A 24,615-nucleotide genomic window follows, 5' to 3' on the forward strand; every position below is an offset into this window, starting at 1 on the left:
CCCACCCCTGCCCCAGCGTCGTTCCTTTGTCCACTCCCTGCTGCAATCCCACTGCAAGAACCTGTTCGAATATCACCACCTCTGGGAAGCCACTCTGGTTCCCTAACCTGCTAAAACCATGTCTGTCTCCCCAACTGCAGTGGGAACGTCTTGAGTGCAGAACAGTGGCCCCAGAGCACGGTTTCCCATTTAATGTTTGATGAATGAATGAATGATTAAATGAGGAAAATACTTAGCAGAAAAGCAGAGTTTAAAGTGAAGGGCAAGGCCAGGTGCAGTGTCTCATGCCTGTAATCCCAGCACATTGGGAAGCGGGTAGATCGCTTGAGTCCAGGAGTTCGAGACCAGCCTGGGCAATATGACGAAACCCCATCTCTACCAAAATACAGAGATTAGACAGTAGTGGTGGCTCATGCCTGTAGTCGCAGCTACTCAGGAGGCTGAGGAGGGAGGTTAGCTTGAACCTGGGAGGCGGAGGTTGCAGCGAACTGAGATTGTGCCATGGACTCCAGCCTGGACAACAGAGTGAGACCCCATCTCAAAAATAAAAATAAAAAAAAAAGCCGGGCACAGGGGCTTACACCTTAATCCCAGCACTTTGGGAGGCCGAGGCAGGTGGATCATTTGAGGTCAGGAGTTCAAGACCAGCCTGACCAACATGGTGAAGCTCCATCTCTACTACAAATACAAAAATTAGCCGGGAGTAGTGGCGGGTGCCTGTAATCCCAGCTGCTCAAGAAGCTGAGGCAGGAAAATCAGTTGAACATGGGAAGTGGAGGTTGCAGTGGGCCTAGATTGCACCACTGCACTGCAGCCTGGGTGAGAGAATGAGACTCAGCCTCAAAAACAAACAAACAAACAAACAAACAAACAAACAAAAGAGAGTGAAGTGAAAGGCATAGGTTCTTTTTTTTTTTTTAGAGATAAAGTCTCGCTGTGTTGCCCAGGCTGGTCTTAAACTCCTGGCCTCAAGCAATCCTCCATCCTTGGCCTCCCGAACTGCTGGATTATGGGCATGAGCCACTGTGCCTGGCCACATTTATTTCTTTATTCATTTTTCATGCTACTATTTAATATGCATCTCAATGAGTGATGCTTGGTGTGACACCAGGGCTCTCAGAGGGCAGGAGCTGAGCCTCCCTCTCCTGCCCTCTCCCCACGGGGCCAGACACTGGGCTCCGGGGACATACGTGTGATCCACCCCACTGACTCACCCTGCAGGCTAGACCAGGGGTCAGGCAGCCTCCCCTGTCACTTGTCATCTCTGGGCAAGTTCCTCTAGCACTTACATCCTTGCTTTTCCTATGTCAAATGGGACCCCATCAATGCCCATTCTGTGGGGCACCCAAAGTTGAAGCCGGGACAACTGGAAGGGGGTGTGGCTGTCCCCCCTGCCAGGCCACATCTGACCGTCTTGGGCCAGATTTTCCAGGGAAGAAGGGAAAGCTGGAACAGTGTCCCTAGCTTGCCTGGCAGCCAGCTAACCTGTGCCCATAGTCTGGGAGAGGTGCCAGGCCCAGACACACTGGGCAGCAGGGGGCTGGATTGGCTCCAGAGCTCCAATGCTTTGGCAGTCCTGGGTAAGGGAAGGGGTGTGCTTGGCTTAGGGTCAAGAGGGTGTGGGCCACAGAAGCGACAGCTGGGGGTGGTAGAGGGCACAGCGGGCTTATGGGGGTGTGTGCGAGACCACTGTTGCAACAAGATGCTGGCAGGGACCTTCAAAAGAACATCTGCTGTTGACTGGCCCCCCTACTCCCACTCCTCCACAGGTTTTCCCATGAGTCCTAGAGGAAGCCAGGCCCCAGGCTTCTAGACAGAAAATAGAACCTACCTTGGCCAAGCACAATCCCAGTGCTTTGGAAGGCCAAGCCAGGAGGACCGCTTGAGGCCAGGACTTCGAGACCAGCCTGGGCAACACGAGGAGAACCCGTCTCTACAAAAAGGAAAAAAGAGAAAATACAACCTCAGGCCTAGAGCCAGAGGTCAGGACTGGGGATGCAGGGAAAGGAGAAGGAGAGGGAGCTAAAATTCACATCTCTTTCCCAAAGATAGAGGAGTTCCTGACTGGGTACAATGGCTCACACCTGTAATCCCAGCACTCTGGGAGGCTGAGGCGGGCAGATCGAGGTCAGGAGCTTGAAACCAGCCTGGCCAACATGGTGAAATCCCGTCTCTACCAAAAATACAAAAAAATTAGTCAGGTGTGGTGGCGGGTGCCTGTAATCTCAGCTACTCGGGAGGCTGAGGCAGGAGAATTGCTTGAACCCGGGAGGCGGAGGTTGCAGTGAGCCAAGATTGTGCCACTGCACTCCAGCCTGGGCAACAGAGAGAGACTCCATCTCAAAAAAAAAAAAAAAATTAGGCTGGGTGTGGTGGCTCACGCCTGTAATCCCAGCACTTTGGAAGGCCGAGGCAGGCGGATCACAAGGTCAGGAGTTCAAGACCAGCCTACCCAACATGGCAAAACCCCATCTCTACTAAAACTACAAAAAATTAGCCAGGCGTGGTGGCAGGCACCTGTAATCCCAGCTACTTGGGAGGCTGAAGCAAGAGAATCACTTGAACTCAGGAGGCGGAGGTTGCAGTGAGCCGAGATCGCGCCACTGCACTCCAGCCTGGGCAACAAGAGCAAAACTCCATTTCATAAATAAATAAATAAATAAATAAATAAAATAGAGGAGTTCCTGCATCCTGCAGGAAAAAGGGGTGGGTCACACAGCATCAGAGCTGCGAACTGAGAAATCCTAGAGAAAGAAGGAGCCAGTGCCTGAGTCCCAACTGGATGATGGGAGCAAGGGGGAAGGGTGGAGGCTCCCAGGCTGGAACTCTCCGGGAGGTTTTTGGCTGGGGAACAGAAAGGAGTGCAGGAGGTCCCAAGGGAATGAAATGAAGGAGGGAGTTACAACCTCCAGCAAATTCTGGGGAAGTGAAGAGATCTGGGGATGAGGACCAGATTCTGGGACAGGAATGTTGAGCAGCTAAGTAGGGAAGAGGCTGGAAGCCGGGCACGGTGGCTCACGCCTACAATCTCAGAGCTTTGAGAGGAGGGAGGAACACTTGAGGCCAGAAGTTCGAGACCAGCCTGGGTAACACAGCAAGACTCTGTCTCTACCAAATATTTGAAAATTATTCAGGAGTAGTGGCGAGCAACTGTAGTCCCAACCACCCAGGAGGCTGAGGCGGGAGGACTGCCTGAGCCCAGGAGCTCAAGGCTGCCGTGAGCTATGGTTGCACCACTGCACTCCAGCCTGGGCGACAGAGCGAGACCCTGTCTCAAAAAATAATAAAAAATGAGACGGAGCTGGGGCAGAGGAGGCAGCAGGGTCTCTGGGGACCCATGCCCGGGAGCGATCACCCGTGCGGAACGTCCAGGAGGAGACCCCAGGGCTTCGACCCCCACGGGGCTGCTCTTGTGGGGTGGGGCGGGGTCGGGGCGGGGTATGGGCGGGGCCCGGGCGGGGTGGGGCGGAGCCGGGGTCCCGGGGGCCGGGGCGGGGCCGGGCTGGTGCTGCGCAGCCGCGGGGCGGCCGTCGCGCATGCGGGGCTCACACGGCTGCAGCCGGCGCCGCTGCCACTCCCGGGAGCATGAAGGACCGAACCCAGGAGCTCCGCACGGTGAGTCCGGCCCCCGCGCGCGGCCGCCCGCCGCCCGCGCCAACGCGCCGAATACTCCCAGCCCGGCTCCCGCGGCCAGGAGGGCGGCCACTCCTGCGCCCCCAGCCGCGGCTGGAGGGAGCGGGGCGAGCCGGGGACCCTGACCCCCCTCCGGGTTCCGCCCCTCGGACCCACTCGGGGTCACGGGCTCGCGTGAGCTCGGCCGCGCTGACAAGTGGACGGTCGGCTGGAGTCCGGGGTCCTGGATAAACTTTTCGGGGCCGCCTTGATTTGGGGGGTTCAGAGGGTATGATGGGGTTTCGGTGGCGGGACCTCTTCCCCCTCCCGCAGAGCAGGCCCTGTCTCTGGCCCCCCCACTGTCCCTCATCTCTGACCTCTCGTCCCCTCTCGGTGTAGACAGACGAGGGGACAGCGGTGGGAACCCCCTTGGTGTAGACAGACGAGGGGACCGCGGTGGGCCGGGGCCGGTCCCCTGAGCGGGGCCCCCGCTGCGGGGCGCGCTGCGGAAACCTGGCCGTCGGGTGGGGGCGGCCTCCTCATGCCACCCTGGTCACCTGTGGCTCCCATCACCTGTGGCTCCCCCTCCGCTAGGTCGCGGTAGGGATCCACTGCCCGCCCCAGGTCTGGGGATGGGGGGCGATCACACCCGCCCCCGGTCCACCTGTCCACCTTCGGGCTTCCGGGCAGCCCTGGCTGGCGTTTCAGACCCTTCAGGGTTCCTTGAGACTTGAATCTATTTTTCCACCTGTATCTCAGAAACCCCTGGGGTGTGGCTCTTGGGGCGGGGTTTGAGGGAAGTAGGAGGATGCACAAATGTTCTGAGTCAGAGCCCACCCTCTCCCAGCCCAGAGACCCCGGCAGCCTGCGTGGGTCCCCTTCCCCTGGCCTCTGCCCTTAGGAATGAGGAGCCCAGGAGAATGGTGACCGGGAGTGGAGGACAGTGACGGAAATGAAGCCTTCCTGGGTGTGTCCCGTGGGGCGGGGGGGATCAAGGCTCAAGACTAGATTGAGTCTCATCTGGTCATCTGGTCCCCTGGCTGGCCACCTGGCTGGCAGCCCTGCCTGCTGATCCCCGGGAGCCTCCCCAACCCCACCCCAACCCTGTGCCCTCAGCTAGGAACTAGAACCCTGAGGTCCCCTCCTGTGGAAAATGTCAAGTGTCCTTTGGGTGTTTGACCCCACGGCTTGTCTCCTCGACCCAGAGACTCCCTGAGTTGGAGCCTGTCTGCCCCATTATGTCATGGTTGCCTCCTGGGCATCCTGGAACCGGGACCTGGGCTCTCCTGCTTTCATCTCCCTGACTTGCTCTGGTACCACAGCCTACACTTTGCCTCCAGACCTGCTATTCCTGGCCCAGCGCCCGGCCCCTGGGGTAAACCCCATGAGGTTTCAAAGGAAGAAGATGGTCCCTCAAGTCGCATATGGACTCTAAACACTTCCCCCGCGGCCCCTGTGGTTGCCCTCAAGTTTCCTGAGCTCCGTTGAGTCAGAATGAGTGTTTTCCTGGTGATGGATGACTGTGTGGTGTAATTTGCTGATGTTTGGGTGCCTGGTAGGTTACGCGAGGGTATGTGTGGGAACCAAGTGGTCAGGGGAACCATGGGCCCTTACATAGGATAACAGCCTCTAGCATGTCAGCCTTCATCCCCCTAGCTGAAGGGGAAACTGAGGCACAAAGGAGATGCGGCTTGCCTGCTAGAGGGAGGGGTGGTAGAAAAGGGCTTTGCCTCATCCCTGAAAATAGACTCAGGCCTGGCTGGCACTGGGGGACAGCCAGTGGAGCTGGGGTTGTGAAGCCTTTGAACCCAGATCTTTTTGCTCTGATGTCTGTCTCTGTTACTATCTCCGCGCCCCCTGATTAGATGGTGAAGCCAGGCTTTGGTTTGAATGGTCTGAGGCTTCCGCTCCAGACGCCCCCACCCTCCCCACACAAGGCATTCAGAGCCTGGGGAGGCTGTACCCATTGCTGGGTGGCCCTGCCCAGGGAGGGCTTTCTAGCAGACAGGAGGACGGCTGGCAGGAGCCCACACGGGGTGGGATGAGACAGTCAGTCTTTGTGGGGCCGCCATTCCCACAGGGCTGCTTTCCCTCTGGACCTGAGGTTCCCATCTGTGAAGTGGGGATGGGAAAGCCTAGAATTTAGTTTCTCCAGGCAAGAGGCGGGACCACAGGTCTCCTGACTCCAGCTCCGCATTTGTAGGAGACCTGAAACCCCAAGAGTCAGAATGTTCAGCCCAGAATCCCCAGGAAGGAAGAGGCCAGCACTGGCTGAGCTGGACTGGGCTGGACTGGGGCCGGCTGGGCTGGGCTGAACAGAGATGGTGCTGGGGACAGCGGCTATGCACCGCTCCCAGCCCTCCCTCCCTCCCTCTTCCTCCTCCTCCTCCCTCTTCTTTCTCCTTCTCCCCCACCCAACGCCACCACATTTGGAAGGAGGCGAAGGGAGCTTATTTATAAAAGTCACACTTGGGGAAGGAGCTGGCGTGTTTCCTCACTCTGCAGGCCCGGCCCAGCCCTCCAGCCTTCTCCAGCCTTCTCCAGCCTTCTCCAGCCTTCTCCAGCCTTCTCTAGCTCCCACCTCTCCCTCTGCAGACGGGGAGTGAAGGGGGTCACTGGGGACTAGCCAGGAGGCCTCAATGCTGTTGCAGAGATCAGAAAGGTCATTTGCAGGTTACAGGTGGCAAAGAGAGACCGAAGACAGGGCCAGGATCACACAGCCAGGGAGAGACTTTTGGGTTAGGGCATCCCCAGGGAGCCCTACTTGGGCTGTAGCTGCCTCCTCCCCTCAACTCAGAGACTCCCTGATTTTCTTCCTGGGGACTTTGCAGAGCCGACCTGTCCCTCCCTGGGCCCAGAACGGTGTTTGTCTATGTACCAGGTCATGTGGGACAGACACATGGGACCTGTTGCAGGAGGCTGAGGACGTAGCAAGGAGGGAGAGTTGGAGCAGTACAATCCTGGAAGGCTTCCTAGAAGAAGAGACCCTGGGATAGCCCAGGAGCAGGAGCTGGATTTGAACAGGAGGAGAGATGGTGATCCAAAGGAGGGGACAGCTTAGTGAAGGCAGAGAGGTTGGAATGCCCAACCAGGAGAGAATAGCAGGTGGTCCTGACAGCTGGTGTCTGGGGCCCCCTGAGTTGCCTTGAGGTCTAGACCGGGGCCCAACTCACTGGAGCAGCCCATGAGGGCCCAATTCACCAGGCAGGCCTGGATGGGGAGGCCCAGGGCCCTGCTTTGCCCACCAGTTCCCTTTCTCTCTCTCGTTGCTGGGAAGAGTCTGGCGGTTGGGAGGCAACACCGGGCAGGTTCATCCTTAATCTCCCTCTGCTCACTTCCTCATCTGCAGAATGGAGCCAGTGTTACCTGCCTTGCAGAGTGGCAGGCATGAGGGTGTAAGAACAGGAGTCAGACAGGGCTCCCCCGGTCCTTCCTCCATTACCTCCCAGGGGTTTCCCAGCATGAACGATGCATTTGGGTACACTTTCATCTGGGGTGCAGATGGAACGGCTTCCTGGGACCATGTAGTTCAACCTCCTATCTTACAGGTCAGAAAACAGGTCCAGAAAGGACCAGGTGTTTATCTGAGGCCACACAGCCTGTGGGGGCAGAGCCTGGCCCCTTCCATGGCCTGAAGCTGCCTCCCTGAGCCGCTCTGGGGCCCTGTGAAGGGGCAGACTCTGCAGGGCGGGGAGCTGGTGTACACAGACCTGGAGGCTGGGGACAGGGTGAGGAGACTCAGATTGCACAGCCGTCTTTCCTGGAGACCCAGCTTGGCCTCTCGCACACCCCTGACTCAGCTCCGGGCCTCTCTGCACTAGTGATATTGACTTTGATTAGTCATTTAAAAGAAGAAGGGAAAAAAATAGCGCTTGAGGCAGACAACAGCCACTGTGCTCAGCAGTGATGAATCAACCTCGCCGGCCTGATGACTCCCCTGGGATAGGCCTGGAGGCTGCCTGGCCTCTGCGCCTCTTGGAGGAGTCAGACTGTTGCATCCAGGAGGGTGTCCTGGAATCCTGGAGTCTCTGCTAGGAGAGACCACCAGGGCTGCCCCGCCTCTGCCGGGGAAGCTCAGGGCATCTAGCTCCCCGTGGTTCCAGCAAGTTCTGGTCTTCCTAGCAGTCTCCATGGTAGGGAGGTAAGGAAGCACTCCTTCCCAGCCTTTCTGGTTGGAGGTGGTGATTTTTTTGTTGCTGTTTTTTTGTTTGTTTGAGACGGAGTCTCACACTGTCGGCAGGCTGGAGTGCAGTGGTGCGATCTCAGCTCACTGCAGCCTCCACCTCCCAGGTTCAAGTGATTCTCCTGCCTCAGCTTCCTGAGTAGCTGAGACTACAAGTGTGCGCCACCATGCCCGGCTAATTTTTGTATTTTTAGTAGAGACGGGGTTTCGCCATGTTGGCCAGGATGGCCTTGATCTCTTGACCTCCTGATCTGCCCGCCTTGGCCTCCCAAAGTGCTGGGATTACAGGTGTAAGCCACTGCACCTGGCCAATTTTGTTGTTGTTGTTGTTGAGACAGAGTCTCGCTCTGTTGCCCAAGCTGGAGTGCAGTGGCACGATCTCAGCTCACTGCAACCTCCACCTCCCAGGTTCAAGTGATTCTCCTGCCTCACCCTCCTGAGTAACTGGGATTACAGGCATGCACCACCACACCCGGCTAATTTTTGTATTTTTAGTAGAGATGGGGTTTTGCCATGTTAACCAGTCTGGTCTTGAACTCCTGACCTCAGGTGATCCACCCACCTTGGCCTTCCAGAGTGCTGGGATTACAGGCGTGAGCCACTGCAACCGGCTACCCCTATACATTTTGATTCAGTCTCTTTGGGATAGATCCCTGGAAGCTGTTTTTTGTTTGTTTGTTTTTGTTTTTTCTTTTTCTTAAATCCCCTCAAAGGATTCTGGTGCTCACCCAGCTTTGAGAACTGCTGAATGCAGAACAAAAAAACACTAGGATGTTAGCTGGGCTTGGGGGCTCACACCTGTAGTACCAACTACTTGGGTGGCTGAGGCGGGAAGACGGCTTGAGCTCAGGAGTTCGAGACCAGCCTGAGCAACACAGTGAGACAACCATCTCTACAAAAATTTAAAATTAGCCAGGTGTGGTGGCAGACACCTGTAGTCCCAGCTACTCTGGAGGCTGAGGCTGAAGGATTGCTTGAGCCTGGGAGATCAAGGTTGCAGTGAGCTATGATCTTTCCACTACACTCCAGTGTGGACAACAAAGCGAGATCCTGTCTCAAAAAAAAAAAAAAGGGCTGGGCGCGGTGGCTCATGCCTGTAATCCTAGCACTTTGGGAGGCCGAGGGAGGCGGATCACCTGAGGTTAGGAATTCAAGACCAGCCTGGCCAACATAGTGAAACCCCATCTCTACTAAAAATACAAAAACTGGCCGAGCGCAGTGGCTCAAGCCTGTAATCCCAGCACTTTGGGAGGCCGAGACGGGCGGATCACGAGGTCAGGAGATCGAGACCATCCTGGCTAACACGGTGAAACCCCGTCTCTACTAAAAAATACAAAAAAAAAAACTAGCCGGGCGAGGTGGCGGGCGCCTGTAGTCCCAGCTACTCGGGAGGCTGAGGCAGGAGAATGGCGTGAACCCGGGAGGCGGAGCTTGCAGTGAGCTGAGATCCGGCCACCACACTCCAGCCTGGATGACAGAGCGAGACTCCGTCTCAAAAAAAAAAAAAAAAAATACAAAAACTAAGTGGGTGTGGTGCGGGCGCCTGTAATCCCAGCTACTTGGGAGGCTGAGGCAGGAGAATTGCTTGAACCTGGGAGGCGGAGGTTGCAGTGAGCCGAGACTGCGCTACTGCATTGCAGCCTGGGCAACAGAGAGAGATTTTGTGTCAAAAATAATAATAATAAATAAGAAAAAAAAAAGTGCCAGGACAAATTGGATGTTGGTTGGATGGGAGAAGAGGAGGAAGATGGCAGATGTCCTAGGTTTCCAGCTTGGGGGCCCTGGAGCACCTTGGGGTTCTGCGCTAGGCAGTTCAGAGGAGGCGACTCTGGCAAAACAGGTGGAGCCTGGTCTTGGCCAGGAGGCAGGCAAGGTGCCCGTATGATATCTGGGCACATCCGTCTGTAAGACACTTGGGCCTTTGCGTTTGTGCCCCACAGTTCCAGCTGCCACCTGCACAGCGGAGGGTTCCAAGTCCCCAACTCCAATCCAGCCCCCTCTCCAGAGCTGTAACTGATGCTCAGAACACATTGGTAGATCCCCAAGGGAGCTGGGCCCTAATTATTCCACAGAAATCTGGGTGTCCGCTTTTTTTTTTTTTTTTAAGACAGGGTCTTGCTCTGTCACCTAGGCTGGAGTGCAATGGCACAATCATAGCTCACTGCAACCTCGACCTCCAGGGCTCAAGCAGTCCTCCCACCTCAGCCTCCTGAGTAGTTGTGATTACAGATGCATGGCACCACGCCCAGCTACTTTTTGTATTTTTTGGTAGAGATGGGGTCTCGCTATGTTGCCCTGGCTGGTCTCAAACTCCTGGACTCAAGTAATCCTTCCATCTCGGCCTCCCAAACTGCTGAGATTACGTGTGAGCCATCATGCCTGGCCGCTTTATATATACAGTGGTCACCCTGGCCAGCCCAAGACACCAGGAAGACGGCATGCCAGGATAGCCACATCACCTAGTTACATTTTGGTCAAGAGCGTGTCTGGGCTGGGAAACAGAGGAGGTGAGGATGGCAATAGGGCTCTGCCATCCCGCGTCCTTATCAGTTTATTCCATGTCCAATGAGAACCGATTACATGCCAGAGTTAATTTGGAGGACATCTCTAGAATGTTGCCACCAGGCTCTGGCTTGGATGTGGATGAGGATGCAGGGGGCAACAGAGTCAGGAGCCATCAGAATCCCACAAACTGAAATAAGCATCGGAACAAATGAAGAAACAGGAAAAAGGTCCTTTACTCGAACCCCAAATCCACTCCACAGACAGTAGTTGGGAAGGGCTTGGGGCTTTTCTTGACAGGAACCGCTACCTGATCACTTATCTGATCGCTGGCTGTATTAATAGAGGTAGATCATATAGAAAGAGGGAGGGGATGGGCCAGATCTTTAGCATTGCCCAGACCACAGTCAGCAGCAGATTCAGTTTGTGTGCTGTACGACAGGAGACAGAGGCACAGTGGAACAAGTCTTGGGCAGGGGCTGTAATTTGGGGTCCCTGGAAAGGATCTGAAAGGGAAGGAATACTTGAGAAGAAAAATCTAGGGAGGATGTGGATGCCACCTTCAGATCTATAGCAGGGGCACCCCAGGGAGAGCACCCACAGGTTCTTTATGGCCTGGAACCAAACCATAGGAAAGAGAAGGACTCTAACAGTTAGGGCTGCCTGAGATGGGTAGAGCTGTTTGGGGAAGCTAGTGAGCTCACCGTCACAGGAGGTATGCAAGCTGAGGCTGGAAGCTGAAGCTAGGGGGACTTTTCAGGTCCCTTAGGGCCTGAGAGTCACTCATGGCTCCAATAGGAATGTGAATGGTGTGTGGAAGAACGAGATGCGAGATACTGATCTGGGGGGACAGGGAGGCTTGTGGAAGGAGGTGGCATCGAGGAAGAGGGGAATGTCACCTTCATGGAATCAGCATCCCGGGCAGAGGGATGTGCCTGGGGGAAGCCTGGGGCAGAGGGTGGATTGTAGGGCCAGGAACCGGTTGTAGGTGTGGTGGAGTGGGGTCTGATCCCAGGTGAGGGCAGCGGGATAAAGAGCAGAGCTAGGGGTGAAAATTCCCAAGAATGAAGTAGGAGGATGTGGGGAGGAAAGGCCCCCTTGGCCCACCCCCTCTAGTTTTGCTCCGAGCCGCGGCTGGTTTGACCATGCCTCAGCGGTCAGGCCCTCAACCCTCCGACTGGCTTTGGGACTAATCTCAATGCCACCTCCAGGGTAGACTTGACCGGGGTGCCCCCCTCAGAGCCTGGTCCTGGTCTCCCTTTCCCCAACCCCACCCTCATAGACGGAGGGTCCAGAGGAGGATGTGAGCATCTCCCTTGCCAGCCCTTCTGTTAGAGAAGCTTCCTGGTCCAGCCTTCAGCCTTTGGGGAAGATAGCAGGTCAGAGCTGGCCGGATGCCTGGAGACAATCTGCCCCCATAACACAGATGGGCAAGCTGAGGTCAAGAGAGGCACCAGACAGGGGCCGGGGTCTCTGAGTGCAGGACGGGTTCGGTGGGGCTGGTAGTGCCGCTTGTCTCTGGCCATGGAAAGGGAGCTGGATCATTCTCCATCCACTGTTTGTCATCTACCCTGATCCTCTGAGCACCAGGGCTGAGAGGGCAGGACGCTGGATGGCAGAAGCTCCTGGGGCCACTTCCCAACCTGGCAGCCTGCCTAGGAAGAGGAACTGGGCTCCTCCTGGCAGCGCTCTGCCTCAGTTTCCCTAGGGAGGGCTCCTCTGACTCAACTCCTAGGCCTGTCACGGTCTAGAAGCGTGAAAACGGCTCCTGGATTTTCTGTGTTTGTAGGGAGCTTGGTAGGGGAGGGGGTGCCACCTGGTGACAGCTGAGGCACTCGGTGGGGAGTGGGAACGAGGATTTATTTTAGCTGCTAGGGAGGTGGTGTGATATCTTAAAGAGAGGAGGCCCCTCTGAGCCGCCTCTATCAAAGCTCCTAACTACCCCCTCTCCCGATGAGTCCCCACTTTGATGAGGTCATGGGAGCTGTGAGCCCCAGGGGCACAGCCCCTCACAGAACATGCCCAGGCCGGGCGCGGTGGCTCACACCTGTACTCCCAGCACTTTGGGAGGCCTAGGTGGGAAGACCACTTGAGCCCAAGAGTTCGAGACCAGACTGGGCAACATAGTTGGACCCTGTCTCTACAAAAAAAAAAAAAAAAAAAAAAATCAAAAACTTAGCTGGGTGTGGTGGCTTGCATCTGCAGTCCCAGCAGCTTGGGAGGCTGAGGTGAAAGGATCTCCTGAGCCCAGGAGGTCGAAGCTGCAGTGAGTTATGTTTATGCCACTGCACTCCAGCCTGGGTGACAGAGAGAGACCCTGTCTCAATCAATCAATCAATCAATCAATCCATTCATCAAACAAACATACATGCCCTGCTTCCCCACTCTTTCTCAGCCCTCCCTCCATGCAGCCAGGTGTCACTGTCCCCATTTCACAGAAGAGTAAACAGAGCCAGAGAGGTCAAGGCCCAGCCTGATGAGTCCCCTCAGCTCTCTCAGCCCCTCAACCTCTGCCTGCCTCCATCCTGACGAGACAGCACCGAGGTGGGCCGAGCCAGGCAGTGGCCGCTCCCATGAGGCACTCAGAAATGAGGTGGGAACAAGACCAGATGCGGTGGCTCATGCCTGTAATCCCAGCACTTTGGGAGGCCAAGGTGGGTGAATCACCTGAGGTCAGGAGTTCGAGACCAGCCTGGCCAACATAGTGAAACCCCGTTCTCTACTAAAAATACAAAAATTAGCTGGGCATGGTGGCAGGCACCTGTAATCCTAGCTACTCGGGAGGCTGAGGCAGAAGAATTGCTTGAACCCAGGAGGTGGAGGTTGCAGTGAGCCAAGGTCGTGACACTGCACTCCAGCCTGGGTGACAGAGCAAGACTATCAAAAAAAAAAAAAAGAGGTGGGAACAAGCCCTGAGCCCCAGGCTGAGAGACCTCAGTCCCTGCCCCAGGGTGGCTATCCCGGATATCCTTGCCTTGGCTGCAGAGAGAGACCTGGCCTTGCCAGCAGGGTGGGCTGACCCTGGCCGACTCATGGTGTGAGGTAGACAGTAATGATTGTGCCCGGCATGCCGAGAAGTCAGAAGTATAATTACCCCTACCTCATGATGGGGGCGGCTTTTGTACAGCTGCTCCTGGGGCAGTGGGGTGGGGCCTGCACCTGTGGCTGAAGCCTAAGGCAGGACCCGAGCCAAGTGGCAACATGACTGCCTCCCATGCCTGCTGGGCTTAGGTCTGGGACTGGAAGGAGGCAGACCAAGGTCCAATGTCAAGACTGACAGGGAGGCCAAGTGCAGTGGCTCACACCTACAATCCCAGTGCTTTGGAAGGCTAAAGCAGGAGGATTGCTTGAGGCCAGGAGTTCAAGACCAGCCTGGGCAAGTGGACCCTGTCTCTTCAAAAATAAAAATTAAATGTAAAAAACTGTTTTTAAAAAAAGACTGACAGGAACTGGGCGCGGTGGCTCACGCCTGTAATCCCAGCACTTTAGGAGGCTGAGGCAGGCAGATCAAGAGGTCAGCAGATCAAGACCATCCTCGCTAACACGGTGAAACGTCTTCTCTACTAAAAATACAAAAAATTAGCCAGGCGTGGTGGCGGGTGCCTGTAGTTCCAGCTACTCGGGAGGCTGAGGCAGGAGAATGGCATGAACCTGGGAGATGGAGCTCACAGTGAGCCGAGGTGGCACCACTGCACTCCAGCCTGGGCGACAGAGCAAGACTCTGTCTCAAAAAAAAAAAAAAAAAGAAAAGAAAAAGAATAAAAAGACTGACAGGAGATTCCTAAGAGATATGATCCATCCCTCGTCGGGGCTGGGGTTTAGTGGTGCCCAGGCCTGGGACAGAGCGGGCAGGTCTACCCTTGCAGGGCCCACTCTGAAAAGGGAGCTTGGGGCCTCTGGGCTCCACCTGAATTAAAACCACTGGGGCCAGGCGTGGTTGTACACACCTATAATTCCAGCTACTCGGGAGGCTGAGGTGGGAGGATTGCTTGAGCCCAGGTGTTCAAGGCTGCAGTGAGCTGTGATTGCACCACTGCACTCTAGCCTAGGTGACACAGCAAGACCTCAACTCTAAAAATGTGTGTGTGTGTGTGTGTGTGTGTGTGTGTGTGTAAACCACAGGGCCAAAAGAGTAGAGAATGCACTTTCCAGGCAGCTGTCCCAGGGGCCTAGGGGCCCAGAGGGCCCAGACAGAGCGGCTGGCCCCAGGCTCGCTTGCCTCCCCAGCTGCAGGGAGGGGGCAGGCAGATAGGCAAGGGAGGAAGTCCCTGGCCTGGAGGCTGAGACTTGGCCTTGACACCAGTGTGCCAGGCAAGGTCCCTGTCTCTGTGCCGGGTCCCCAGCGGTCTGCCAGATCTTACTGTGGCTGGGAGCGGAGGGTACAGCCAGGCCTGTTCTTGTCCCTGCCCAGAGGCCCCCAGGGAGAGGGGGAGGGGTGGGGCCCTGGCGCTGCACCCTGGGCACCTGTGTGTGTAGAGGTAGGTCCTGTACATACGTCTGTTCATGTGTGCACAACCTCACACAGGCCAAGGACAGCGATGATGATGATGATGTCACTGTCACCGTGGACCGAGACCGCTTCATGGATGAGTTCTTTGAACAGGTGGGAGCCAGCACACCCCACCCTTCCCGCACACTAGCAGACCTCGGGGGGCCACTCTCACCTCTGAGCCAGGTTCAGGGATCTTTCACACCTGCACCTGGCTCAGCAGCTCCAGGGTGCCAATGAAGGAACCGTTTTGTGGGTGATAAATGGAAGCGCAGAGCGGAGCTAAATGTGGGATCGCACTCTTCCCCATCCGGGTCGGAAGGACGCACCCCCACTGCACCCCAGCACCCGGAGCCTGGCCCGTCCTCCCCCTGAGCCCTGACCGCAGCCCTACTCTGGGCCATGCCTGGGCCCCAGAAGCGTTCTCCCCCGATTTCCTCCTCTTGATCACCCGGCTTTGGTCCGCAGGTGGAGGAGATTCGAGGCTTCATTGACAAGATCGCAGAGAACGTGGAGGAGGTGAAGCGGAAGCACAGTGCCATCCTGGCCTCCCCCAACCCCGATGAGAGTGAGTATATGGGGTGGGGGACAGGTTTCAGGCCCCACAGGCCTCCGGGAGGGGCTGCTGCCAGGGAGGCCTCACAGGACCTCAACAGCCTTCATGGCTGGTGAGTGTAGGAGTGCCTGGGCCAGGGTCAGGAGAGTATCAGGAGAAGCCTTAGGAAATGCAGTTGTCCCCGGCCTGGAATTGGGGGGTCAGAACCCAGCGTCCCAGGCCAGCCAGACCAGGTCTCCCCGAAGACCTGGGTGATGGGAGAGGCGATCGGCCCCACCCTTCTCAGGTAAACTGGCTTTTTTTTTTGAGACAGAGTCTTATTCTGTCACCAGGCTGGAGTGCAGTGGCATGATCTCAGCTCACTGCAACCTCTGCCTCCTGGGTTCAAGCGATTCCCCTGCCTCAGCCTCCCAAGTAGCTGGGATTACAGGTGCCCACCACCACACCCGGCTAATTTTTGTATTTTTAGTAGAGATGGGGTTTCACCATGTTGGCCAAGACGGTCTTGATCTCCTGACCTCGTGATCCGCCTGCTTCTTCTCCCAAAGTGCTGGGATTACAGGCATGAGCCACTGCGCCCAGCCGAACTGGCTTTTTTTTAAGGCAACTGGGCTGGCTGCAGCCCTGGGCTTTTGGGAGCGAGGGAAGGAAGGAGGGAAGGAGGGAGCTGTCTGTGATCTATAGGAAGGCCTCTCAGTCCAGCCCCGCCCCGCCCCTCGCCTCCCAGGGGAGCAGATGGCAGCTCTGAGGCGTCAGCGCTGTGGGAGGGCAAGCTGGCCAAGCAGGCAGAGCTTCCGGAAGGAGCTGGCAGCCCTGGCACCTGGCCACGTGGCACCCCGGGGCGGGCATTCTCAGGGCTCTAGGAAGTCAGCCCTCTCCCTCCGCACTGGGAGCCTGTGTGTCAGGCTTGCGCTCCGGCCCCAGACAGATTCCCCCAACCCAGTCCTCACGTTCCTGTTGAGATGTTGGTTACTACACTGAGAGGTGCCAGGCTGATGGCATAGGTGCCCTTCCCTGGAGGGGGGCTCACCCTGAGTCCCAGGGATGCAGCCATCAGGTGTTTGAGGGAGGCAGGCCCTGGCCACGCAGGTGCCCGAGGTCAGATTTTCTTCTCGCCTCCAGCACGGCCTCCCGATCTGGGACCCCTCACCCCCAAGCCCACTGGCATCTTCAAGAACCCAGAGTAAATCTTTCCACAGCCCCAAATTGTGCATGAACCCAGGTCAATGCCATACCAACTAAGCCAGTGCCCCGCCCTCGGAAGGCAAAATGGGTCAGATGGGAGCAGGGTGGACTGCCTCAGGAAGGGCAGGAGGAGAGAGGGACACCCAGGGCTCACCACGCTGCGCTCCTCGCCCTAGAGATTTGTTAGATGGCAGCATGAGACGGATGTCTCTGCGCCCAGAGGTATCTGGGTCACCGTGTGTCCCTGTGTGGGCTGTTCCTGCTCAGGGTCAGGAGGTGGCTGACTGTGGGGTGGGACGGAGGGCTCTGAAGAGCAGGGGAGCGGGCCTGTCGCTGCTGGCAGGTGGGGCGGGCGTGGGGCAGCAGAGCTGTCTCCTCCACACCTTGGGTCGTGCAGGCCACCTCCTGCACCGTCTCCTGCTGCGGTGTCATGCACAATCATAGGGACTTGTTCTGAGTCACCACCCGTGAGCTGAGCAGTCCCAGGCTCTCGCTAAGGGGAGGGGGCTCACGTTGGGGGTTCTAGGGCACAGGCGGTACAGAGTTAAGGGGAAGTCTCGAGGAAAGATGGCAGTGAGTGGGGGGCTCTCCTGGGCAAGGCGGGCTCTGCCTCCTCTGGGGGCTGCCATCCGGCCTGGGCTATTTTGGGTCTGAGCAAAAGAGGCTGAGACGTCAGAGCAGCTGGTAACCGACTTTTCCTTTGTTCCTACGGATGAGGCGCCCTCCTCCGCGCCTCGGAACCCCCACTTCCCCGCTCCACCCCACCGCATTCCACTTGGGAGGTGACCCCATCTGGGGCCTTCCTAATAGCCACTCTCGATACCCCTCTCTGTCCCCTCTAGGACAAACCCCAGCCCCAGAGGCAAGCAGAGGGGCGGGTGGGAAGGTGACAGCCGGAGCTCAGTCCCAGCTTCTCCTGGGGCGGAGTCCTGGGGGTGTTCTGAGACTGGGGTGTTGCCAGGAGCACCCCCAGGGGAGGCAGCTGTCATGCCCCACTTTTCCAGCCAGCTCCTCTCAGGCAGGGGGGCAAGCTGGGCACCCCCATGACCTCTGCCAGCTTTAGGGAGATGGTTCTAGTTGGAACAAGGGTCACAAAACACTATGCCACCACCCTCCTCCAATTTCACCAGGGCCCCAGCTACCTGCCACAGCCAGGGCCGACTATGCCCACCTCTTTGGACCTCAGGGCCCACATCAGCGCCCACCCAGGCCATCCACCCCTTGCCCCCTTCCACCCACCGGGCACTTAGCACCCCGGGAGGCGCAGCTTTGTGGGAACGGCAAGGTCTGCCCCACCCAGAGTGTTTGAGCCTGCGACTCAGGGAGTGCAGGATGGTCCCCTGTCAGCTCCCTGGCTGGCTGCCTACCCTCCTGAGCCACCAGGTAACACCAGGTGAGCCCGCACCGCACCCCCCCCCCCCAACTTCAACTCCAGCAAGCATCAAGTCACTGTTCCCGGTGCCAACTCCAGCATCGCCAGCTGCTCCACAATTATTTCTGCCTTAAATTTAGACCCATCTGTTATCTCCAGGGGGTGGGGGCGCCGGCAAAGGAGGAAGGGAGGCTCCTCTGAAGACAGCACAAGAGGGGGTGAGGCTGCAGCTGGTGCATCCCTGGCCCAGAATTAGGGAGGGGGCAGGCAGAGCCTTAGCCAGGGGAGCAGGGGAGAACCGGGATCTACCCAGAGCCCCCATTGGGCCCCCTGTGCTGGAGGCTGAGTCTGCACATCAGTCCCCGGCAGAGCCTAGGGGGCCGCCCCCACCCTTTCTACCTCCCCAGAGACGAAGGAGGAGCTGGAAGAACTCATGTCCGACATAAAGAAGACAGCAAACAAAGTTCGTTCCAAGTTAAAGAGTGAGTCAGGCTTGTCTGGGGGTGGGTGGGGGGCATTCTAGGCCTGCTTCCTCTGGGGAGCCCATGGGGTTTTGCTCACCCTGAGGGGGTGCGCCGGATCTTGCTTTCCTTTCTGAGGGTGGCGTCATGTGCCCATTCACTCAACAGCTACTTGGCAAGGCCCGTTGGTGCCAGGCTCTGGATTGGGCCTGGGGACACACCCGCCCGAGGCTTTGTCGAGGGAGGGCTCCACTCTGGACGGGCACTGCCCCTCACCTCTGCTAAAGAGGGTTAAAGAAGTGGCCAGCACTTCCTGGTCTCATGCAGAAGCCCTGTATGCTGGGTGAACGGACACGTACACCCCGTGAGTGCCAAGGCCTCGGGGCCACATGCCCTGCAGCAGGGGCCCCCTGGCTCTCCCCGCTGTGGGCACGGCCCCTCGTACACAGCCTCTCTGAGCAGAAAGGGAGCGGTACCCAGGCACAGAGTGGCCGGAGCTGCCAGACCTCACACACACTCAGAGCTTGGAGTGGGTGTGCATTTACACACGTGCACACACCACACAGCGTCACAGCTGGAAGGGCCTCTGTAGGCCCCTCCTCCATCAGTGCCTGGCACTGACCCCACCAGCCACAGGCCACACACATACCCTAGGAGATGTGGGGAGGCGAACAGATGCAGGATGTGCGGGTCGGGGGCGGGGGTAAAGGGGGCTGGTTTTGACTCAGCACCCACCTGTGCCCCCAGGCATCGAGCAGTCCATCGAGCAAGAGGAAGGCCTGAACCGCTCCTCTGCTGACCTGAGGATCCGGAAGACACAGGTGCGGTCGGGAGTCTAGGGTGGGCGGGCACCTGAGACTCTGGGTCGGTCCCCGCGGGGCCTGATCCCTGCACCTGCATCTCGGGCCCCCAGCACTCCACGCTGTCCAGAAAGTTTGTGGAGGTCATGTCGGAGTACAACGCCACGCAGTCCGACTACCGCGAGCGCTGCAAGGGCCGTATCCAGAGGCAGCTGGAGATCAGTGAGCTGGGGGCGGGGCCTGGGGCTGCCTCAGTGAGCTGGGGGCGGGACCTGGAGTGGGCGAGGCGTGGAGGGGCGGGGCCCGAGGCTGCTGCTTAGTTAGGGGCCCGAGGGGCGGGGCCCGAGGCAGCCGCTGAGTTAGGGGCTGGAGAGGCGGGGGCCTGAGGCTGCTGCTGATCTCGGGGCTGGGGGGAGCCCGGGCCTGGGACTGTAGGGGGCGGGGCCCGATGCTGCTGCTGAACTCCCCGGAGAGGGCTGGGCTCAGTGTGACCCCACTCGCTTGCAGCCGGCAGGACCACGACCAGTGAGGAGCTGGAGGACATGCTGGAGAGTGGGAACCCCGCCATCTTTGCCTCTGGGGTGAGTGTGGGCCCCACCCCTCCTGCCATGATCCCCTCACCATGTTCCCCACGTTCATGACCCCTAGTGCAGGGTCTGGACAGTATGTGGACACAGACCCCTTGTAAGGCAGGTTTTAAGGCAGGAGGAGTCCCAGAGAGGGGAAAACACAAGGCTGAGGTCACATAAATGTCTGTGGCAAAGGTGGACTCAAGACCCCTGTCTCCTGATGCCTCCCAATTGGACCCACTTCCTTTCGCCGGCCGCCAGGGGCTTCTCCTCTTATCCGTGGGCCCTTTTCCCCTCCTGGAGGACATTTGGCCATCTCCGTGTTCACGTGAAGCCGGGCAGGGGTGCTCCCTGAAGGAGGTGGCACATAGGTGTTCGAGGCAGGCTTGGGGTTATGAGTTCCAGGAGAGAGCGGGGGAGCAGTCACATTCAGTGTGGGGGGAAGGGACGGGAGAAAGGCGGTTCCAGGCCTGGGTCCACGGGGCAGTCAACTTAGGCTCTGCAAAACGCTGGTGGTAAGGACTGTCACTGAGCACTCGCTCTGTGGCCAGCACAGGTGGAGAGTGTCACTAGCCGCAGGTTACAGGTAGGAGATTGGGTCGCAGAGAAATTACATAACAGCTAGCAGGTGGCAGAGTCAGGTAGCAAGGCGGGCAGGGCTGTGGCTGGGGAGGAAGCCTCGGGTCCCCTTCCGGAGCAGCTCTGCCCACCCCACACGCCCTCCCTGTCGGCCCTCTGCCCTGCCCCTCAGCAAGCCTCTGGGTCCCAGCCCCCTGCTCCCACCCCCAGATCATCATGGACTCCAGCATCTCGAAGCAGGCTCTGAGCGAAATTGAGACGCGGCACAGCGAGATCATCAAGCTGGAGAACAGCATCCGTGAGCTGCACGACATGTTCATGGACATGGCCATGCTCGTGGAGAGCCAGGTGAGCGCCGGGCCCCCTGCCCTCCACTCCAGCCCACACCAGCACCCAGGGCTGCACTAACCTCACCCTTTCTGCCCGACACGCTGCCCTGCCGGGGAGACCCCAAGTTCTCAGGTAACCAATCACCCGCTCTTGAAACTGCCGCCAGGACCCTGCCCACCTGAAGGTCCCTGTCCTCTGCATGGCTCTGCTTGACCTTCAAGGACCCCAGGCCCTGCATGGCCCCACCCCCTATACCCCGTCATCTCTCATTCCCCTACTGTTTCCTCATGGGGCCACTGTGGGCCATGCATTTCCCCAGTGACCAGGACAGCTGAGGGACCTGCTTCCTGGAGTGAATAGCATTTGGGCAAAAGGGCTGCCAAAGAACAAATGGGAGGTTCTTCAGTGGGGCTCAAACTTGAATGAGTCACCTGGAGGACTTATAAGTTTCCAGATCCCTGTCCCAGAGTCTGGCAGGTGAGGGAAGGCTGGGAAGATACCTGTCTGACAAGCTCAAGGGTGGTGCCGCAGCCACTATGGTTCCAAAGTTACACTCGGAGTAACACTGTGCCCACGACGGGGCGGCTGCCTTTGTTTGAGTGAGTGGTCAAGGAGGGCCTCTCAGGAAGGGGCATTTGAACTGATGCCAGAAAACGGTGAAAAGGAGCCAGCTGTGAAGACTTCACAGGGGAAGATGAAGAGCTGGCCCCAGCAACACTAAGGTCCCAAGCCCAGCAAGACCCAGACTTATTTCAGGAACAGAAAAAGGAGGTCCATGGTGCTGGGGCACAAGGAGTGGTCGGAACTGAGATGAAGCTGGAGACGAGGTGGACGGGGCCTTGGCAGGCAGTGTGCTGAGGAATTTGCAGTCTCTTCTAGATTGGAGGGGGTTTGGGTTGTTTGTTTTTTGTTTTAGCAAAAGATGGGATCTTGCTGTGTTGCCCAGGCTGGTCTCGGAACTCCTGGGCTCAAGTGATCCTCCCACCTCAGCCTCCCAAAGTGCTGGGATCATAGATGTGAGCCACAGCACCCAGCCAGGTTGGAATGTTTTAAGTATGGGAGTGACGTGACCTTGGTTAGGAAGCAGGGAGGCCGTCAGGAGGCTGCTGCTGCCACCATCTGGTGAGAAACAGACCACAGTGACGTGGATGCCAGTGAAGGCAACGGATGGACTTGGAGAGGGAGACACGCCCTAGGAGTCTTGTGGGGCAGTGTCATGGTCAGATTGGCCTCTGGGGTATCATGGGACCAGATCACAGGACTCAAGAGGGCTGTGGGGCTGGGCAGGGTTTTTTTTGTTTTGTTTTTTGTTTTTGTTTGAGAGAGAGTCTGGCTCTGTCGCCAGGCTGGAGTGCAGTGATGGGATTTCGGCTCACTGCAACCTGCCTCCCAAATTCAACTGATTCTCCTGCCTCAGCCTCCCGAGTAGCTGAAACTATGGATGCGTACCATCATGCCTAGCTAATTTTTGTATTTTTAGTAGAGTCAGGGTTTCACCATGTTGGCCAGGATGGTCTCAAACTCCTGACCTCAAGTTCTTAAAAGACTGAAGACCCCAGACAGCAGACAGAGCTGGATGGAGCCGTCATGCCTGAGGATGGGGTGTGGGGAGGCTCACCCATGGCCACCTCAGGAGCTATGGCCAGGGCAGGCCCAGACTCTAGCACACCCACTTCTGCTCCCACCTTCCTCTGCCTGACACTGCCACCTCTCTGACTGTTCTCTGCATGGTCCCTAACCCTCAGCTGAGACTGCATGGCCAGCTCTACCCCCAGGATTGCTGCTCTGCGGGGAGACGTGGGAGCTGCCTTGGGGGGCCTGCCTGGCCCTCTAACAGCCCGCCCAGGGTGCCTGGGCCAGATGAGAAGCTGTACCCCATCCTCCTCATGCCCCCTTTTTCTCTCTGGCCTCAGGGTGTTTTCCTGAAGTCCTGCCCTGAGCCCCAACCCAACCCTGAGGAGGGGGCCCTCTGGAGCTCGGGTGACCCCCGCCCCACAGGGGGAGATGATTGACAGGATCGAGTACAACGTGGAACACGCGGTAGACTACGTGGAGAGGGCCGTGTCTGACACCAAGAAAGCCGTCAAGTACCAGAGCAAGGCGCGCCGGGTCAGTAGCCCAGCTCTGCCCAAGCCCATGCCCCAGCACCCATTAGGGACCCCCAACCATCCCACATCCCTCCCCATCTCACCTCTCTCCCTGCTCTCGGGAGCTCCCCATGACAGCCCCCTCGAGGCCATCACCTTCCCCTGCTTGGATCCCCGGCGACTGTCCAGCCCTCAGCCTTCGCCGTAGTCCCACCCCACCTGACACCACCACTGTCTGAGGCCTCTCCTGCCCGCTCCCCACACAGAAGAAAATCATGATCATCATCTGCTGTGTGATCCTGGGCATCGTCATCGCCTCCACTGTTGGGGGCATCTTCGCCTAGAAGCCACCCAAACTGCCACTCCACTCCGGGTGGGCCACTCTGAGGAGGCCCTGGCTGCTGCTACTTGGCTGGGCTGCCCTCCCAACCCCCGCCTCTGGCTCAGAGCACCCTCCCTCCTGGCCCCCATGCTCCCTTCTCTGCCATGGGCCCTCCGTCCCCGCCCCGTGTCGTGTGCATGATCTCTGTGTGCGTCTGTATGGAAGAGGCAGAGGGAGGCAGCCAGCGGGGCGGGACGCAGTGTGTGCAGCGAGGGGCAGACCCAGGCAGGGCCACCAGGGTGACACAGGCCATCCTTGCCTTCAGTAACTCGGTGGGACCGGGTTCTCCTCTTCCCTGGGGACCCTAACCTTGCCTCCAACTGACCTGCCCTGTCCTCTGGCCTCTCCAGCTGTCCCCACAAGCAGAGCCCTGAGGGGTGGGGACCAGCTGGCCACATGGTGCTGCTTTTCAGGTTAGGGGAGAGGTGGCCGTGAGGGACAGCCCAGCTCTGAGCCTCAATCGCTGATCACTGCCAGGGAGACTCAGGCTGCCATGGCTCCAGGCTCCCTCCCCTGCCTAGGGGCAAAGTCCATCGGGTCCTGGGCCTCAGCTTCCCTTCCGACATTCCTCCAGCCCCAGGAGCAACCCCTTGGGCTGGGCCTGACCCCAGGTGTCCCTCTGGAAGGGGCTGGTTGGTGCCCCATCTCCAGCCACCCCAGCAGCCAGGGAGGCAGAGCAGGCTGCTGTCAGGCCCTCGAGCCAGCGTTGCATGTTTGGGATGGTGGCCCCTGCTGTCTTGCGCTCTGGGAAGTCAGATGTCATTTCAGGCCTGCAGTCTCATCCTGCCCTTGCCATCCCCCATCGACGTGCCACGTGGGTGTCAGGTGTCCCGGATGCAGTATTCGGCAGCCAGCCAGGGAGGGCTACCTCGTCCTCCTCACCACCTTGGGGCTTCTCATGGGAAATGTGCCCCCGCCCCAGCACCCCCTCCCTCGTGGACAGGCAGGGAGATGCATGCGAGTGCATGCAGCAGGGGATGGGGCCGTGTCCGTGTGCCCCACCCTCCCTCGGCTTTACTCCTGCCCAGTGACTGTAACCGTCCGTGTTGCCTTCTTGAACAGCGATTCCCCCCAACCCCTTCACCAAAGGTCTTGGTACAACCAGCTGCCCATTTTGTGAAATTTTTATGTAGAATAAACATTTGTATCTGTACCAGGCCTCTGTTCTAGGTTTCTTCCCCAGGTCTCCTGGGGGAAAACCTTAGGAGGGTCCTCGCTGTTGCCCAAGCTGGCCTCCCACCTCAGCCTCCCACCGAGCTGGGACCACAGGTTGTGCCTGGCCTGGCTGCTCTAGACTTCTTGCCATCTGTAGTGTCGCAGTCTTAGAACTTGAGGATGAACAGATGTGGCACTAAGAGGAAGGGCTCAGAGGCGAGGATCCCAACTCAGCCTCAACCCCACCCTGGACCTTCAACTTCCTCAGACCTGTCTCCCGCCATACAGTGGAAAACATCCAGGCCTTACTCCCTGATAACAGGCCCAGAGGCCACACTCGAGGCCTGGAATCT

The 24,615-nt window shown here is 58.2% G+C and overlaps 1 protein-coding gene across 3 annotated transcripts; it reads left to right on the plus strand.

Moving 5' to 3' along the window:
* Positions 1 to 3,516: 3,516 nt before the first annotated feature.
* Positions 3,517 to 24,265, plus strand: STX1A (syntaxin 1A). 3 transcript variants are annotated; one of them, XM_025380144.1, is made up of 10 exons: positions 3,517 to 3,615; positions 14,823 to 14,900; positions 15,255 to 15,354; positions 18,307 to 18,381; positions 19,108 to 19,181; positions 19,274 to 19,382; positions 19,668 to 19,741; positions 20,519 to 20,656; positions 22,637 to 22,747; positions 22,992 to 24,265. In XM_025380144.1, exons 1-10 carry the CDS (start codon positions 3,586 to 3,588, stop codon positions 23,067 to 23,069), a joined length of 867 nt encoding a protein of 288 aa, XP_025235929.1. In that variant the 5' UTR covers positions 3,517 to 3,585; the 3' UTR covers positions 23,070 to 24,265. The 3 variants fall into 3 exon arrangements, with proteins under 3 accessions (XP_025235929.1, XP_025235930.1, XP_025235928.1); XM_025380145.1 differs by having other exon boundaries at positions 22,683 to 22,747; XM_025380143.1 differs by having other exon boundaries at positions 22,637 to 23,072.
* The last annotated feature ends 350 nt before the right edge of the window (positions 24,266 to 24,615 follow it).

The sequence above is a fragment of the Theropithecus gelada genome, chromosome 3 (genome assembly GCF_003255815.1).
Source record: "Theropithecus gelada isolate Dixy chromosome 3, Tgel_1.0, whole genome shotgun sequence".
Classification (NCBI taxonomy): Eukaryota; Metazoa; Chordata; class Mammalia; order Primates; family Cercopithecidae; genus Theropithecus; species Theropithecus gelada.